Source organism: Centroberyx gerrardi, chromosome 15 (assembly GCF_048128805.1).
Source record: "Centroberyx gerrardi isolate f3 chromosome 15, fCenGer3.hap1.cur.20231027, whole genome shotgun sequence".
In the NCBI taxonomy this organism is placed as follows: Eukaryota; Metazoa; Chordata; class Actinopteri; order Beryciformes; family Berycidae; genus Centroberyx; species Centroberyx gerrardi.
Genome location: NC_136011.1, coordinates 25,193,694 through 25,212,470, shown reverse-complemented (window position 1 = coordinate 25,212,470; position 18,777 = coordinate 25,193,694). Strand labels below are relative to the sequence as shown.

Genomic DNA, 18,777 nt, shown 5'->3' with positions numbered 1-18,777 from the left:
GAGGTAATATGATGCTGTTTCCAAAACAAAGTATGGGCGGGAAAGTGAGTTTTGAAGGTCAGAAATCTCAGCGCCTGGCGAAGTAATCGTTGAGTCATTGGTATTGAAAAACAATCCTATCAAACCCCTGCAGATATATGACGGTCATATTTATGCTATGGGGCAGAAAAAATCTTGTTTATTTTACCTTTAAACCAAAGCACCTTGAACCAATGAGCAAAGGTAAGACACTTCTTATGCAGAAGGTGTTCAAGGCAATCCAGCGTTGCTTCTGCCTTTCAGAGGATCTGCTTTTTGAATGTTTCAAAGAGCCGGGCCCGAGTCACCCCACTGATCTTACTAGCCACTTACACATAAAACATACAACATAAAACACACATAAATGAATGGCAATGCACAGGTCACATTAAAAACACACACTTTAAATTGTAAATGGGCCCAGCCAAAGCCCTTGCCCTACGGGGGAAAGGGAAAGGTTTAAATTCATTTTTAAATCTGATCGCTGACATACAACAATGCTGTTCTGACAGCTTCCACCGATGAATGAAAGCGCCTTTCATTATGCAATAAAGTAAATTATGATCCGTGTAACATTTGTACATGCCACCTGCTGTTCTTAACAGAATCAGGCCACATTGTTTATTTCTTCAGAAGTAATTCCCGAAAATTAGAAGAAAGAAAATCCCTTCTACCCCTGTCCTTAGCTCTTATTTTTCTTTACTTTCCCGGCACTTACATGATCATTCTTGGGTTGCAGAAATTTTATCAGGGCAGCATGGCTCTGACCCTGAACTGTTGGTTGCTTGTAATGTCGGTGATATTGAAGCTTTTCAATTGTTTCTCTGGATAAGAATATTAGTTAAATCCCTAAAATGTACAGTAAATGTAAAACTTCAGTTGCCATTACAAAAATTCTAAACTTTAAAGGTTTTCATTACTTTCCGATACCATTTGATGCCTTCATCGATCGTTATAGTACCAATCGGTCTTTTAGTGGTGTTGGGGTTATGAGATGCATTCTCTCTCTGTTAAACTCCTGCTGTTTGTTTATGTTCAGCATACACACGCACCCACACACACACACACACATGCTTTGAGGACACGCAGAGAAAGGCAACAAAGCAGCCGTTGTAGGTTGGACCCCATGTTGTTGCGGATGGGATTGGGGATGGTGCGTTAGTCACCTCAAAGGTGGCACCTCCATGTTGCACCTCCATGCATCAGCATCTGAAATGAGCGGGAGAACTAAGCTGTGGTACGGTGTGTAGGAGATCGCCTACACATCCACGCAGACGAGCACACACACACACACACACACACACACACACACACACACACAGAGGCTGAGACGCACACATCATCATGGCCTCTGGCAGAACCCAACCCATGACCCGATTCCACGTCAACCTAGGATTGGCCTCATGCCGAAAGCAGATGAAAGATCCCAAATTACCGAACCGGGCTTAACGCCACTCCGCATATCGCATACCTCGGTAAGCGTATGCAAAATATTCTCCACACCAAAGCGAAGAGAGAAGGGAGAGAGTCGGCGAGAGGGAGGAAAGATGAGCGTTACCAATCGCATGCTAGGAAAACAAATTCACACAGGAGAGAATGAGGGAGGGATGGAGGGGGGGGGGGACACATGAATATTGAAATAATCAAAGCAGATGCTGTTCGCTCCTTTTTCCGCTTCTTGTTTTTGGAACGCTCTCCGCATTTATCACACTCCTTCACCTAGTTTTCTCTCTCTCTCTCTCTCTCTCTCTCCTTCACCCCCCCTCCTCTCCTCCTTCTCCTCCTTCTCCTCCTTCCTCCTTCCACGCTTAAAGAACATTAAAGTCTCTTCGTGGGGCTGCGGCATCGCGCTCTAATGAAAGCGTTTGTTGTCATTTTTCAGATGCGCGGTGTGAAATTAAGCGAGCAGTTTATGTAAGAGCCGTGGCGGGAATCAAACGCCGGGCGCACATCGGGAGACGCCAGCGACTTCAATCACTTCAAGCTCATATATATGTTCCTTTTGTTCAGTTCGCTATCTGCCGCACTAAGCCAATTTTCTAGCCAGTCTCTCGGCATTTAAAAAAGTCTGATTTCTTTCCCTATGTGGTCTTAATTCGTACCCCCCCTCGCTGATAAGCGGAGCCACGGCACGCTGGGGGGTGGGGGGTGGGAGGGAGAGAGAAAACACATACATACTTCGTTTTTTATGCAGCCAGTTAACATTTTTAATGATCCCTCTGTCGTGCTTCCCTCCTCCAACACCCCCCCCCCACCACCACCACCACCACCACCCCCTCCACCCCCACCACCCATTTCCTGGAATTTAATAATCTTAATGAAAAGAAAGCAGCAGATGAATGTTTTCTTACATTTCAAGTCGCTTTTGCATTTTGTTTTTTTTGTTGTTGTTTTTTTTCCTTGTTTGTACATTTGGTTGTCTGTGTGTGTGTGTGTGTGTGTGTGTGTGTCTGTCTGTATATGTGTGTGCGAACACGCTTATGTGTGTTTTGTTGATGTGTATGACTATCCTGTTATCTGTCACCAAACAGTTTCTCCGCAGTTGTTTGATCTGCATTTGTGTGATTTCTGCTGTCTTTTAATTATTATTGACTTTAGAACTGTATAGCGTGGCGTTCGTCTCTAGCGAAACATGAAAAAACTAAACAGATTGCTCATGAAAGACAACCGTAAAAGCAATAGTTGGTATAGGAAGCATACATAATTGCATAGAATGTTTCCATTGAGTTAAGGTGTTTTCATCTGCACTCACTGGGCAGTTTTACGCCACCGCTGCAAGAACACTACCACCACTGTCAGAGGATATAGGAAGTTAAATTAACAATATAACTTGGCCAAGTTTGCCTCTAAACCATAAAGAAATGCAGCCCTAATGTTTAGAATTAAAGTATTCAAAAAGCACATTTTCAGTAATGCACTGGATCCATAATTTGGACTGAAAAAAGGGACGGCTGTGGGATCAAATGTGCAGAATTACCCCCAAGCCACCGCTGCTTTGTAGAATCACAGAGGAAACACTGCTCCTACAGTTTCAGGCCTAGTGAATTATATTTCCTCAGTGCTACAATTATGTTCAGTGGTACCAATTATGACTGCGGGTGTCAAGCTTATGGTGTGAAGAAGACTTTGCCACTCTTGGTAGTAATCCCACTGTGCCTGTGCATTTGCTCACGTCAGTACAGTAACTCTACCCATATTTCACATCCCTAAAACTTCCCATTCCCGTTTACCCTCCACCCCCTCTCACCCCCTCCAACGCCCCTCCACCCCCCCAAACACCCCTCATCCCTTCATCCCTCTCTCCTCCTCCGAGTCCCTCCGTCTCTCTCCCTGTCTCTCCCTGTCTTTCTCTGCTCCGTGAGCTGGAAAATTGGCTTCAAAAGGCCACTGCTGTGAACAAGGGCCAGCCACACAGTTGGGCCCGTCCGCTTTATCTTTCATGCCACGGAGGGGAAAAAAAAAAAGGTGCCGGCGAGAGAGAGAGGAGAAGAATGGAGAAGAATAGTTTTGACCAGTCACTGAAACCAATAACCAGGAGAAAGCTACTTACTGGAGGCCTCTCTCTCTCTGTCTCTCTCTCTCTCTCTCTCTCTCTCTCTCTCTCTCTCTCTCTCTCGCTCTCTCTTAGTCACTCTGTGCTCCGTCTTTGCATCTGCCTCTCTCTCTCTCCATGTCTCCACCCCTCTCTCTCTCTCTCTCTCTCTCTCTCTCCCTCTTTTATTCTCTTACTCTGCTGTCTGTCTCTTTACTCACTCCCTCTCTCACCCTTTCTCATCATCTTTTGCGTGTATTTCTGTCCGTCTCCCCGCCCCCCTCTCCCTCTTTCTGTCTGTCTCTTGCACATCCTTTCACTCGCTCACTCCCTCTCTTGACCTTTCTCATCATTTTTCATTAAATGCTCTCAGAACCAGGGAATACAGTATATTAAACTACCACAATATACTCTGGAGGGTTCAGAGGCAAACAAAGCGTTGCTTTTATGTAGTTTTATGAATATATTGAAATGATACATGTGCAATTCAGATGTTCTTTTTCACTATTCTCAAAAAGTCCTGCTGGTGTTTTTTTTTCCAACCATTCTGCTAACATGTAAGAATAATAGATTTTATTCATGCAGCACTTTTCAAAACAGAGATGCAAATTACTTTACAAACAATAAAAGAATTGCAGACGTGCAGAAACAGCCTCAGCCGGCAATGTGAGATCAAAGCCCAGAAAACTGTCCTGTTGCCCTGTTGAAGCCAAACTCACCAGATTAACTTTGTGCCACACTTTTATTCATTTTAACCACAAAACTTAACTTTATGTCCACCGGTCACAGTAGTGTGTACATCGCAAAAATCACACAGCCACTTTCTCTATTATACCAGCCGCCTCGATTTTTAGAACAGATTAGGATCTTCAAATGGTGTTTGGTTAGATGCCCAAGTGGCTGCGAGAGAAAACAAACTTACCAGCTCCAGATAACATTTATCATCATTTGGCTGGTGTTCATTTCCCATCTTGCTTACGAGTGCTTGCAGTTTTACAATTGGTGGCCTCAGTAAGATTCAAACCCTAACTCTGACAGTGTTAGTGCCATGCTCTAATCTCCTAATAAGCTTTTATGCTCGCATGGCATGGAAAATGAGGCACAGCACGGCCCTGAAGATGACCTAGAGTTGAAAAGCCAGGTGCTGTGCTGGCTCTATTAAATGTTTAATAAATGTTTGACTGAGTGTAAGAGTTTGCTGTTCAGTGTGTGCTTTCCCTGTTGCATGCTTTACTGTAGTGTTATCGGGATTATAGCACTATGTCCAGTTAAATTTACATTTTGTGCTTATATGTGACACTCAAGGGCACTTAAACTGGGCACGTGGCTGTTGATGGAAACCAGAACTGTAGTCAAGACCGCCTCTTGACTTGGACTTGCAAGTCCAAGTCAATTTGAAGACCAAGTCCAGTCGAGTTCAAGGCGAGACCCAGCTGAAAAGGGGACTAGACCAAGTCAAGACCAAGATGAGCAAATCAAGTCTTATTCAAGGCCAAAATATGCATTAAACACTGTACATGTCTGTCCAAATGCAAAAATAATGAGTAAGGACTTTCTTAAGGATGAACAGAGATGTATATCGAGCTGCAAATCTGCTCTGTACTATGCCAATCAACATCCAACCAATCAGTGTCTAGGAATTGACAAATCAATACATAGAAGTTTGAGGCTCATTACATATACAGGGGAAATCCTTTGTATTGACTGTAGTGCTGTGGAATAAATAAACCAGACATCAAGAGCATTACCCATATTTTCAATTTTTCGATTGGCTGAAAAAAGTTGAGTAAACATCCAGTAACGGTCGAGGCCAAGACAAGTCTGAGTCAAAGTTGTCACAAGACCGACACAAATAATCTCAAGACCAGACTCGAGTACCACAGCCCCGATGGAAACATTTGCTGTTGCAGGGATTTGAGCCAGTGACCTTGCACCTACTGAACGGTCTATGGGACAGGCTCTCTTAGCAGTAGGCCATCCTGCCACTCTGTCATATGTTTGGTGCGAGGACTTCTAGGTGTTTATAGGAAATGAGCTGGGCATACAGTATTTGCTCTCTGCCTCTGAGCTTTAGCTGACAATGCCCCCCTCCTCCTTTCCTTGGAGGGTCATGGTCAAGGCAGCAGAGCTGAATCAGCTGCCCCTCATCCCTGATGGTGCCAAGGTGGCATGCTGGCACAGCGGGCAGCGGGCACTAGCAGGCCGGGCATGGGATGAAAAGCTGAGAGGATGAGTTGTGGTTGGGGGGTCAGGGTGTGTGGAATTGAGGCAGGTCTTGTGAGTCCTGTGACAGCACTGTGCGGATCGGGTTGATGGACCCACGCCCGTTGTGTGTGTTTATTTATGTGTGTCACCTCGTCCCTGAAAAAATCTAGCTATACAGAGAGCCGCACCCTCCCAAGGCTACCCCACCCCTTACATGAAGTGAGCCCCTTACGCTTGCTGTCACACACACACACACACACACACACACACACACAGCACCCACCCCCTGGGGAGCAGCAGGAGCTGGCTCTGGGGGATTATGGAGAGGAAAAAAACGCTTTCAGGAGGACAGTCATCTGCTTCCCTCCTGCTGGAGACCATGGGCAGGCAAAAAAAACCTCCCTCCCTCCCTCGCCTCTAAGTCCCTTTTTGGCAATGCCTGCCAAAAAACTGGGCCGGGCAGCTTTGCGAAAGGAAGGAAGGCAGGCAGGCAGCCGATCCCCCTTTCTGTCTACACGGCGAAAAGAAATGGGCTCATTTAGCCAAGGCTGCCACGGTGAATGCAGGGCTCTGATAGGGGCTTTGGTAAGGTGAAATCCCCCCTAAAAAGCTCTGTTAGGGACTGTGGAACTGTTGGGCTGCTGTTTAGTACAGACTGTTGTTTCCTGTCATCCACCTACTGCGCCTGGTTCCTTGTGGGTGTTTTATCAACAGTACCACTGGTGGCACAGCCTATCTCAGTCAGTGTCAACGCTTGCTAGCTTAGCAGGGCCATTGTGCCCACTCCCACCAACTGGTTGTGGTCCAGGAGCGAATAATCTCAATTCTGGACTCCATTGGTCAAATCGTTCCGAGCATTCTTCTCGTATCAGCCTCTTTATATTGAAAATGACTTGTTTCTTGTCATTCAGTTCATGTCTGGTATTCAGCTCTTGGCTGCTCACGCAGGTAAACAGAGGAGGTTGTTTATCGCCGGGTGCTGGGTGCCAAGCCGTGGAATGCTCAGGGAGAAGACGTTGTTGACCTTGAGTTAAAATGGAGCTCTTATCATTAGCTGGCTTGATTGACAGCCGGGTGTTTATGAGCAAAGTGGAAGGCTCTATTTCTTCCATCTCCAGGGGGTGTAGGGCTGCTGCCATGGTATGACTCATTTCTCTGTGTCTCTCTCTCTCCCTCTCTTTTTCTCCTCTCTCTCTCACGTGTGCTCTCTCTCTCTCTCTCCCTCCTTATCCTTCTTATATTCAGAAACAGGCTAATTCGTTGAGCATTATTGGCACAAGTCAGTATCTTCCAATGCCAAAGCCCAAATACAAGAACATGTTAAATCAACAACAACAAAATTACTAGACCATGTTCCAGTCGTGTTGCTAATACCATGTTTAGTGACAGTTGACTGATAACCAGGAGGATGCTCGCTCAATCCTCGACGCCAGCAGGAAGGTGTTTACTTTTCTTTTCTTGCTGGTATTACATTCAGGAAGCCTAACATCACAAAGTGCAGTTGAGCAAGGCACCAACTCCCTAATTACTCCAAAATCAATGATCCCGAGGGTAAATTGGGTCATTCCAGCAGTAAAGAATGAAATATAGATAGAAATACAATGAATAGAACATATTGAAGATTAACAATATATCTACATCATGCTTATATGGAGCTCCTGTTGGATAGAAAGAATTCTTGCTATGTGGACCATTGACAGATCTACAGATTGGGGGTGCAATTACACATACAATTCGTTTTTTTTTGTGTTAACCATAGTGAAAAAATTTACTTTGTTACTTTTTTGTCTTTGGTTGGTTTAGGTTCACCCAGTTACAAGTGAACTAGGGCTTGTAAACAAAAGTCACAAAGACTCACAAGTAGCTTGTGTATCGGACACAGTTTTGGTAACCTGTCATTTCACCAGGATAGAGATTTTGGCGGGGGGGGGGGGGTCGTCAAAACAATTCCAGTCCCTCTAACTTTACCTAAGCATGATGGACTTGTCTCTGCTCTGTGCCGTAGTTTACCTTCTCTGGTGTTAAGAACACATGAAGAAATAGCTGTATATGAGCATCAGTCCAGACTGCAGTTTTCCCTCTGTTAATTTTGTTCTGTTTCAGGCATGAGGAAGTGCTGATCACTTGTCACCGTCTCCTTGTAGTCATAAAACCTTTTATTTTTGGGTCGTTTGCTGTAGTTGGTTGGATTATGTTCTCACTCCTAATGAGAACTGCAGTTCGCTTTGTAGAGGCCTGGAGGTTTGAATGGCATTGTTCTCACCTGTCCTAAAAAAACGAACTGAAGGAGTAAATGCTGCAGTTTGAATAAACAGCTCCAAACAACGTGTTGTGAACATGCCCTAACACATGTTTGCAGTTCATAGATTCATGAATTTACAGTCCAGTACCAGAGCATATATGCATTTTTGGCACATCATATTTACGGGGCAGATGGTCAAGTGTGCATCAGTGGCTATTCACCTTCTCTCTTCAGATCTCCATTTCTATCTCCCTCTCTACCCTCCAGGTCCTGAACTCCGTCCAGACAGAAGGCAATCCTCTGGACTGCCGCTTCAGTCTGCTGCAGCCCTACCAGCTGCTGACCGTGGAGCTGCCCGCAGGACCCCAGCCCCAAGGACCCGGAGAGGCGTCCTGGGCTGACGCCTGTGTGTACGAATGTGCGCGGGGACGCCTCCACCGCCTGTCTGTCACCCGCATCCCGCTGTCGTCCCGTCCCGTCTCCTGCTCACGTCACCCCTCGGAGACCACGCTGCTCCTGGGCCTCAGCGACTCCTCCCTGGTCCTCTACGACCAGCGACGGGGCGTCTCCCTCCAAGCCCCCTGCCCGGTCCCACCCGCCCTGCTGGCCTGGCACCCTGCTGAGGCTGTGGTGGTGGTAGGGGGAGGACAGGGGGAGCTGATGTGCTTTGATGTGGGGTTGGCGCCACTGGGGATGGCTTTGGTAGCGGAGGAGGTAGCCCCGGCCGCCACGCTCAGGCTAGCTCAGCACCTGCGCTGCTCTGGAGGCCTGGAGGGACTGAAGTGGGGGACTGGCCTCGACGGAGGCCCCGAGGGGACAGATGTGCTGATGTTGGCCTTTCATGGGGGACCACTCGCGGCCTTGAGATTCCGACTAGGTGGGTACAATAAGAGATTTACTCCAAAATGAGATCCATCATATGAAAAACAAATGACATACTCTTACAAAATGACAGATAGAAAGAAAGTGGAGTTGGAATATACAGTATATGGAATCAGACACCAAAAGTCAAGACTGTTACATGTCCCCAATGGTGTTAAGAGCTTATCATGTTTTTGACGCTTAGAGTGCTGGGCGCTAGAAGTTAAATATCTTTTAGCAAAAGACTGCTTCAAACAGATTTTCAGTAGTGTCAAAGCAACAGGGAAAACCACGACCAGCACTTCCAACATGCATCTCTTTACCGCTACTAGCTACAAAAAGACATTCCTGGTGGACACAGGGCCTTAAATGTGAACTCCTGTTACACCCTTCGCAGCATGTTGTTTCACACTCAAACAACCAGATAATGATCTTATCTACAAACATACATACATACATACACATGCAGACATGCACATAACAGCCCCACTCTTGTGACAACAACAAATAATTTTCCAGCAAACAGAAATTCCTCAAACAAGTCATGCAAACAAATCCTTGGTTTACAAGGCAAAATAGGAGTAGAACATTTTTCATGCCAAATAGCACAGGCACAGCATGTGTGTGATTGAATGAGTGAGTGGTGGAGGTAATTACACTTCACTTATTAAGATGGGGTGTGTTACAGAGAAACTTAAATATTTGAATGGAAAGATGAGGTTGCTGGAGAGGGAGTGTGATTGCAAGGACACTACTGTTTGAGTTTGATGAGAAATTTTTTTAGGCAACTCCGAAGGGCAACATTGCTCAAGGGATTGCCTCAGCATTGTTGCTTTAAGTACATGGAGTAGGAACATCTTTTTACCAGGAAAAACTTGAATAGATAGATTTGCCTCTTTCCGGTATTGCCCCCCTACATTGTATAAAATACTGCCTAGTGTATCACCACAGTTGAATTTGTTTTTCTCATTCATTTCACTCATTTTTAATAGAAAATAATCCCCCAGACCAGCCATCCCACCACAGTCACCTCTGCCTAATGAAGCTGCCCTCATCCCTTCAGAAACACTTGCCTTGTTTTGGATCTGACGCTGTACCTGAACCCTGCAGTGTAAATATGGCTGCCGAACCATTGTTGCAGCGCGGGTCGTCCTAGCGCCTCTTCACTACTGAGGGAAGTTAATTTGTTGGCGGGCGGGAAGGTTAGCAGGAGTCACGCTCTCAGAGGTCATTCAATAATCGCCCCGGGGCAAGAGCCCCCCAGGTGCATTCTGGGATGCATTTTTCCGATAAATCGTTTACAGTGGCTGCGCAGTCCCTCGGGGGCCCCAGATAAAGTTTGCCAATCAAAATTTTTCCGAAGCAGCCACCTCACCCCGCAACACACAAACACACACTCGCGCGGTGTCGTACACACACACACATACACACATCCAGCGTCTTTAATTGTGACTTTGGAAAGAAGATGTGACAGTGGCAGGCAGCTCTCTGCTGAAGTTTGAAAGCTGGAGTGTGGGGGTAGAGGGAGGAAGGTAGAAGATTGTGTGCGTGTGTGTTTGAGTTTGTGTGTGTTTGAGTGTGTGTTTGACTATGTGTGTATTCAAATGCATTTGCCTGTGTGCACAGGGAAAGGGGAGGGTGTATTCCAACAATAGCTTCCCCTCCTCTGATCGTCTGCCAAGGTTTTGATGAAGAAAGTCACTGCACGTCTTTTCACCATGATAATTCTTCCCCCCACACACACGTGTGTGTATTCTTCTATTTCCGTGCCTCTGTGCACACACATACACTCCAACTCATTTGTTTGTTTGCTTGCGTTCCTTTTCTGTATTGACTCGTTTCATAAGGCCCGCTACATGACAGAAGGAGTGAGTCGGGAGGCGGCGAGGAAGAAAGACTTGGCCAGGATCCAAGTTCTCTTTTTTCCATAGGAGGCGGCCCCCCCGCCCCCCCCTGCCTGCACCGAGTTATCTCATCTGGGCACACGTTGGCCACGGCTGGGGCTGCACCGGTAGAGGCTATGGAGGGGCAGGCCGGGGAACGTGCTGCGGGACACACAGGGAAAAGAGAGAGTCATTTTTAGACAGGAAATGAAGAGTTTCATTTCAAAATGGGATATCTTCCATTTCTAAGCAGTGACACAGTTCTTACACAATTGATTTCACAAAATTAAAACAAATTGTTAATTTTTAAGCTTTGTTCACAAAATAATAACACTTTTACAGGCTAAATCTTTAATGTTTTAGAAGACATTAATGCTAAGCTTCAGATAATGATTTTTCTCTTTGGAATGGAACTGTTTATGTCAGTAGTAGAACAAGACAGGCAGATTTTCTCTCTGCTGTGTGTACTTGTCATGTTGTTTGATGCGCAGTTGGAGTTAGTTTCTTTGTTGGTGTTGGTTCATGCTGCCTCTGGTTTGTTCTGCTGTTTTGTGTCTTGTATCTGATGCAGTGACACTGAGGTGAGCTGGTCAAATAGGTTAGTGTAGACAGGTGTGGGAGAGATTTGAATCTGTCTTGTCACCACAATGCTGCATTGTTTCTGCTCAGAGTTAGCTTAGGGCAGACGTTAACGCCCAACTCAAGGACCCCTGCACACACACACACACACACACACACACACACACATACAGACATAGACACACGCAAACCACACAAAGAGCTCAGCTGATGTATTAGCCACATTAGCCCACTCTTTAGGGGATTTGGGGGCTTGCTAATTGCCAGCTTGTCATTTTAATTGCTCTTACATCCCTCACACCCCTCACACACACACACACGCAACTTCTTCAATTAATAAGACTATGAGTCAGCAGTGACTTTGCCTGCCTGCCCGCCTACCCCACCGACCACTAGCACCTGCATTGTCCAGTGTGTGTTACTTGCCGTGTCCAAATTCTGTATAGTGCATATATAATCCTAACTATATTAAAATGGAGCATCCTGGTGGCTCAGTGGGCTAAGGCGCGTACCGTGTAACCACACCGCCTTGGGTTTGAATCTGTCCTGGGACCTTTGTCGCGTGTCATCCCTCTTTCTCACCCAATCTTTCCTGTCTATATACACTGTCTACTTTCAAATAACGGAAAAAAATGGCCAAAAAAGAATCAGACAAAAACAACACACTAAGTTACAATTTCATAACACTTTATTTGAATCTACAGAGACGTAAATCTGCAGAAAAGCACTTTTGTTTATCTGTGATTTGGCTGAACATTAATTTTACCATCAAACCATGCAGCACTGGCACTGAGGATAACTTTTCACTCAAATAATTTTTGGCTAGTATTTCTCCAGTGTCTACTCAATCCAACCTGGGAAAGCAGAATATCACCCCGGCATTTTCAGTAGAATGATGTTGCAGAAAAAAAGGCCTACTCACTTAAACTCTGTCTACTGGAACTGAAACAGCAGACACCAAACACTATAATTTGGACAGTTTAAGACTCTGCTCCTCCTTCACCACACCCAGACCATGACTTAAACATTATATATATTTTAGACATTAGCCGCCATTATCCAGAGCAACCAACTGGCAATGAATACAGCGATAAAATGAGCCTATGTCCGTGGTAACGTCCACACACACCACACACACACGCCAGCCTCTCCCAAGACAATCAATGATTCCTCTGACTGTTGCACTATGCACTGTCGTGATCGGTTCACAATGGACCATAATCGCTCTCGGCATTCAACACCTTCACTTCCAGTATGTGCACTTTACAAACTCACACACACAAACAAACACACACACCTTTGCCCTCGCACACACAGAACGAGACACCTCTTCTGCCGGTAAGGGCACAAAACCTTGTCCTTCCATTATTCAGCAGAGGACTAATCTGCACACACACACACACACACACACACACACACACACACATACACGGTGTCCTAGCAAAGAAAAGCATAATCAGTCACCTCCAGTCAAAAGGCATAATCAATTGCATCGGTCCTCTCATCTTCACTCATCACAGAAACTAAAGCCACCCCCACAGACAGGGAATCAGGCAGAGCTAGAGATGAGGATGGCATGCACACACACAAACACACACACACATGCACCCACACACACACACACACACAAATAAAATCCAGGCAAACTCGACCTTTTGAATGCAAAAAACATTGTGAACTTTAAATTCTTATTGTTATTATTTCAAGTATTTATCAGATGTAGGCGTACACATTTTGATGAGGAAGACCTTGTTTTAACTTTGCTTCTCATCTCAAACACACACACACACACACACACACACACACACACACACACACACAGAGTTACACACAGAGTACACACCAGGGATTAAACAGACTTCCCAGCTAATTGATTGACAAGTCAATGGCAATCTAGCCAATCTGGTGCTGTGCCTCAGAGTTTAGACCGATCCACTGGACACTTACTTAGCTTAAGTAAGTGCTCCAGGTTATTCCTAGTGCTTAAGCAAAGCAGTATGCAGCAAAGACCATCACACTTCACTGTATCAATTTCCTTGATACTGAAGGAAGAGCAGAAAATGTTACTTCAGCAGCTGCATTATAACTGTTTAGCGTAACAGATATACTGTATATAAACCCAAATAGAAGGTATTCATAGTTGCTACCAGTACACTTACAGTAACTAGCCGACCCCATTACGATACGGCTATATTTTATTCCCTGATACACTATAGATACAGCCAAAAGTAGAATGGCATGTTAATTATCTTACTCTTAATATTTCCTCTGTTATATGTATTTTGACTTGACCTTGGTCTCAATGCTGTCCCCTAGATAAACAACAATGAAATGAAATTAAATAAAATTAAATAAATACACTGCCAGATGATAAATGAAGTGAAGTTCTGAGACATAAGATGGACAAACCCTGAAAGATTTTGACCAGTTTTGATGTAAAGCCCCGAACAAATTTTGATTATCCTTTTTTTTTTTTTTCAGATCCTTTTATTGAGCAGTGGAAGCTTAAAAATCTGCCTGGCTGGATAACAGTTTAGGATCTCAATTAGTAATTGGCGTGATTCGTTTTGTATACACCATACTTGAATGCAGATATTGATGATGCATTATTTTTAACATTAATTGTGTTGTGTTGTGTTGTACTGCATAGTATTGCCAAATTAAGCATTGTAGTTGCAGCAGGGATTAATGAATCCCCGGTTCTTTTACTTTTCAGTTTACTCTTCTTTGCATTAGCTTACTACTGTATCATTACTTCATCTGATAATAAACTAACCTCCAGCTCTGTGGACAGGGGCTCTGACCGGGGGCCAGATGGGGCCGGGGGAGCTGCTGCAGCAGAGGCTGCGCTGCGGCCAGGTCGGCCAGGCGCTGGGCGTCCTGGAGGCCATGGACTGGAGCACCATGGGAGACGAGTGCTACCGCGGCCTGAGCTCAGTCACCAACCACCTGCTGAGGCTGGAGCTGAACGCACAGAGGGAGGGTGGGTCTCGCTGTCAAAGACTTTAGTTCAGATTAAACGCAGCAGTGGAGTTTTAGTTATACAAATTTCTCGGAGGCAGAGAAAAAGCCAAACTAACCGTACTAGCCTATAGCTATCATGAACACCATGGTCATGAATGAATGAAAAAAAAGTAGCTATTGCCATTTATATTTTATATTTATTATTTGACCAGAGTTTCTTCTCCGAAAATCTGTGATTCTTTGAGGTTTAATTCAACCAATAAAATGATTTCTGCCTCCAGAGCAGCTCTGCCTCTGAGAAATGTTTATATAAGTTAAAATACAAGAAGTTATTCATGCAGGTGCAAAGAAGGACAAAAGCAAAGGATGAAACAATGATACATAATCTTTTAGGATAAAAAACAGAAAATTAGCAATTTGTTGTTTTTAGACTTCTATCCACTGCGGTTCTCTAACTGATAGGTGAAAAAGTTTGATGACACAGTCTAACTTTATGAATGCTGTGCTACTTTGTTCTTGTGATTTTTGTTTCATTGTATCTTTGTGTATGTGTGTGTGTGTGTGTGTGTGTGTGTGTGTGTTTCTGTCCTGGCTCCAGCCCAACTGGAAGCAGCCCTGGGTGTGTTTTATGCCCCACCTGCCCCTCTCTCTGATACAGTGGTACTGGAGTACAGGGAGCCAATCAGCAAATACGCCCGCCGCTTCTTTCACCACCTGCTCAGGTAACTCCGCCCCCCTCTGCACTGTTGCTCTGATACTCTCTTGATCCCCCGTGGGAGAAAAACAGGGAGGTCAGAGGTCAGGGTCAGCTACAGAACAGCACCAGTGCAAGTTTCATTGCAAGAGAACGTTGCATCATGTTCAAACAGCGTTATAGTCAGTAATAATACAGAGCTGGTTGAATCATCTGGGGAAATGAACAGCTTTCCATCCTTGGATTTGATAATCACCCTACATTTTCATCCCAACCAAACACTCCACCAACTGATTTCATTGATTAGCAAACCTTCAACCAGAGAGGGAAGACACTCTTGGCCCTCCATGGCACATTGTTGCCTCTCCATGATGTAAATAGTCTTTATGGTAGTCCTGGTGGCTCAGTGTATGAAGGTACACGTTTGGACACACCTGATTGAATGTTCTATGTTTTTCATTCTCTTAAAACCATTTTGATCTAAAGGCTTCTGCTTAAATGCTTGAAATTTGTTTCTTAGACAAATATAAACAGTGAAGTTGATCTTATGTGTGAATTTCTTTCCAAAGCCTTTGCCTTTCCATCAAGGCAAAGGGCGGCTACTTTAAAGAATCTAAAATATAAGATAGTTTGGATTTGTTTAACACTTTTTTGGTCACTGCATAATTCCATTTGTGTTATTTCATCGTTTTGATGACTTTACTATTATTCTAAAATGTGAAAAATAATAAAAATAAAGAATAATGTGGTGTGTCCAGACTTTTAACCGCTAGTGTACATACAGTGTTTTCGTCTCATCACGAGTTCAAACCCAGCGCCTGACCTTTGTCGCATATCATCCTGTCTCTTCCATTGTATACAATCCAATAAAATAAAACTGCCATAAAAATAATCCACATGGCAATGAAGATATTCTACAACACGTTGAAAGGCTTTAGAACCATTTCGTATGTAAATGTTTAATATATTAAAAAAGCAACAACAAAAAGTTAGGTTTCATCTCAGTAAAATCAGACTAAAATCAGTAAAATATATCTGTCATCAACACTAATTAAGAGAACAGCTGTTGACCAGGGTTATGTGTCTCTACATATACAAATTTGCAAATTCTGATTTTATTGCATTTAAGATCTTTTCAAGGTATAACTAGAACATTTTTATACAATATATCAACATAGGTGCAGAATCAGAATAAGACATATTGTCCAACACCTTTTTGAGACATTTTTCATCTACTGAAGAGGCAGTCAAATTAATACTGTTGCTATAAGTATTATTTTAAACTTCAGCACACCACACCGATGCTGCTTTGAGTCATTCATAACAGAAAGCGCTACACATGCACCTGTTTATACTGTTATTTCATTTTCCCTTCTACCATGAGAGCCTTTTGAAATGCCTGTTTGACTGAAATGTACCCTGTTGTTCCCACACACCGCCGCTCGCTCTTCCCCGTCCTGCAATTACCTTCCATTCTCTCTCTCTCTTTTCTCCCTCTCCCTCTCTCTCTCTGTAGCAGAGCTGGAGCGTTGTTTGGCATCCCTCCTCCTCTCCTCTCTTATCACCTACCTGCATTCTTTTTCTCTCCATCGACATCAAATGGAGGAAGGGCCCCCCTGTCTCTGCCTGTGTTTGTTTGTTTCATGTTGGCTCTAGACGGGGAAAGTTGAGGAGTATTGCACTGGGAGATACTGCTCTCTCTCTCTCTCTCTCTCTCTCTCTCTCTCTCTCTCTCTCTCTCTCTCTCCCAGCTCTAATTCTGGATAATAGGAAGAGGGCTTGCTACTCTCGGTTCAATTATGGACAGTTTTGTGTGTGTGTGTGTGTGTGTGTGGATGGGAGGTTGGGATAGTGGCTGTGTGTGTGTGTGCGTGTGTGAACGCAGAACTAAGCGAGAAAGCTGCCCCCCCTGCTTGTAGATTCCCATCCATCAAACCACGTATTTTTAGATTGGCGATTGATTTGTATTTTTGTCAGCCTGTCATGATGTTCTCTTTGTTACGTGTTTAACTGTCTCCACCATCAAAAGACTGTAAAATTGTAAGAACTGTCGACTTTGTAATGCTAACAGGCTTAGCAATGCTGGAAATGCTAGCAAGTTATTTTTACGCGGCGAGTACCCACAGGGCCCGTGTGTGTGAATCCACCTTCTGTGTTTCAACGTGTTGTGACATCCAGCTTCACCCGTTCTCTCTGCAGACACCAGCGCTTTGAGAAGGCCTTCCTGCTCGCTGTGGATATAGAGGACAGAGACTTGTTCATGGTGAGTGGACAACAAACTGTATTTGAAGCCTAAAAAACACGAAGACTGTCCAGCTTACTGAGAACGCCTTATGGTAGGCAGCCAAGCAGGGATCCGAGGTCTGATTTTGAATGTAAAAAGCCTTTATTACAACGTGGATACCATATATTATAATATGTAGGTAATATTACTATATTTGAAGCCCTTTGTGGCAAAATCAAACACCTTGTCTGACAAAGTGATTGCTCTTGTGATAGATCTTTTTAAGTTGCATGCCATCTTAACACATTTCTTTAAAAAACAATGATATTGTGAAGAAAGGAGTCACCTAATGTTTTTTTAAATATTCAGTCATGAATGTCCGGAAACATTTGTTTTTCTCTGAAATGAGTATACATATTTCCTCTACTACTAATGTATAAAAATGAATGACAAAGTTAGCAGTCAAAATATAGTTTGTATTTTAATTACTAACTTTGTTCATTCACTTTTATGCACTTTCTTCCTCTCAATGTTGCTTTCATTTGCAGATGGCTTGTAACCCATACGAGTGTATGCGTGTGTGTGTGTGTGTGTGTGTGTGTCAGAGAGCAGGTGTGATCTCAGTATGGGCCCCTATCTTTTCACAACCTCCATGGCCTCAGCCCAGCCTTCTCCTCTCCTCTCATCTTCCCTCTAACTCGCTCTTTCTTCCACTCCACGCTGAAATGCTCTTCTATGTGTTTGACCCCCTTTTTCATGGGGCCCCCTTTGCTCCATGCTTCACCAACACCCTAGCCATTAATACACATACACACACACACACACACACACACACACACACATACGCACACACACACGCACTCCCCTCAATCACACTGATAGCACTGGTTCCAATTCCCTCCCCACTAAGTAGTGCTGCTGAGAAGCCGAATTGAAAAGGTGGAGTCGAGGCCGTGGACCTTGAAAGAGCGGAGGGGGGGCGGCAGAGAGGAGGGGGGAGGAGAAGGCCGGCCCTGTCGCTTAAAAGCAAAACGACAAATGAAGAAAAAGAGAGACGGGGAGAGAGAGAGAGAGAGAGAGAAAAGAAAGAAGGTCTTGCTCTGTCACTTAGGAGGCGTTGAGAGTGGAGCGAGGAGGGGAAAAAGAAACAGGAGGAGAGCAGATCGAGGTCAGAAAGTATTTGCAAATAATTCTCGGCGTTGGCTTTGAACCAACGTGGAGCGCCAGATGGGTGGGGTTAACCACATCAGGACAATTCAGGTAGTGTCAAGTAAGCTGCTATCAGCTAAGCGGTCTGGTCCAAAACACGTTCCAGCCGCTGTGATAATTCCCATAAAGCATTTCTGTCTTTTTGGCTTGCTAACTCTCCACTTGTGTTTTTTTATTCTTATGTGTGTACACTACTTTCTCACAAACCTCTCAGACAGTAGAAATGCATTGGCAGCCGTTGTCTAACAGTCATAACACCCAAGAAGACGTTCTTTCAAATATTTCTAAACTTCCTGCCACTCATTGTATCGACTGATATGGTAAACTCCACAATCTGCTGCACCGAGCAGGTTAAAACAAACACAA

The 18,777-nt window shown here is 44.4% G+C and overlaps 1 protein-coding gene across 1 annotated transcript in view; it reads left to right on the top strand.

Annotated features, from left to right (window-relative positions):
- The window catches only part of wdpcp (WD repeat containing planar cell polarity effector), a 62,606-nt gene that overhangs the window by 25,851 nt on the left and 17,978 nt on the right, over positions 1–18,777 (top strand). The window contains exons 10-13 of the mRNA XM_071905324.2: positions 8,265–8,874; positions 14,115–14,303; positions 14,883–15,006; positions 17,178–17,241. Of these exons, the coding sequence (XP_071761425.2) occupies positions 8,265–8,874; positions 14,115–14,303; positions 14,883–15,006; positions 17,178–17,241 (987 nt within the window). The remainder of the gene's footprint in view (positions 1–8,264; positions 8,875–14,114; positions 14,304–14,882; positions 15,007–17,177; positions 17,242–18,777) is intronic.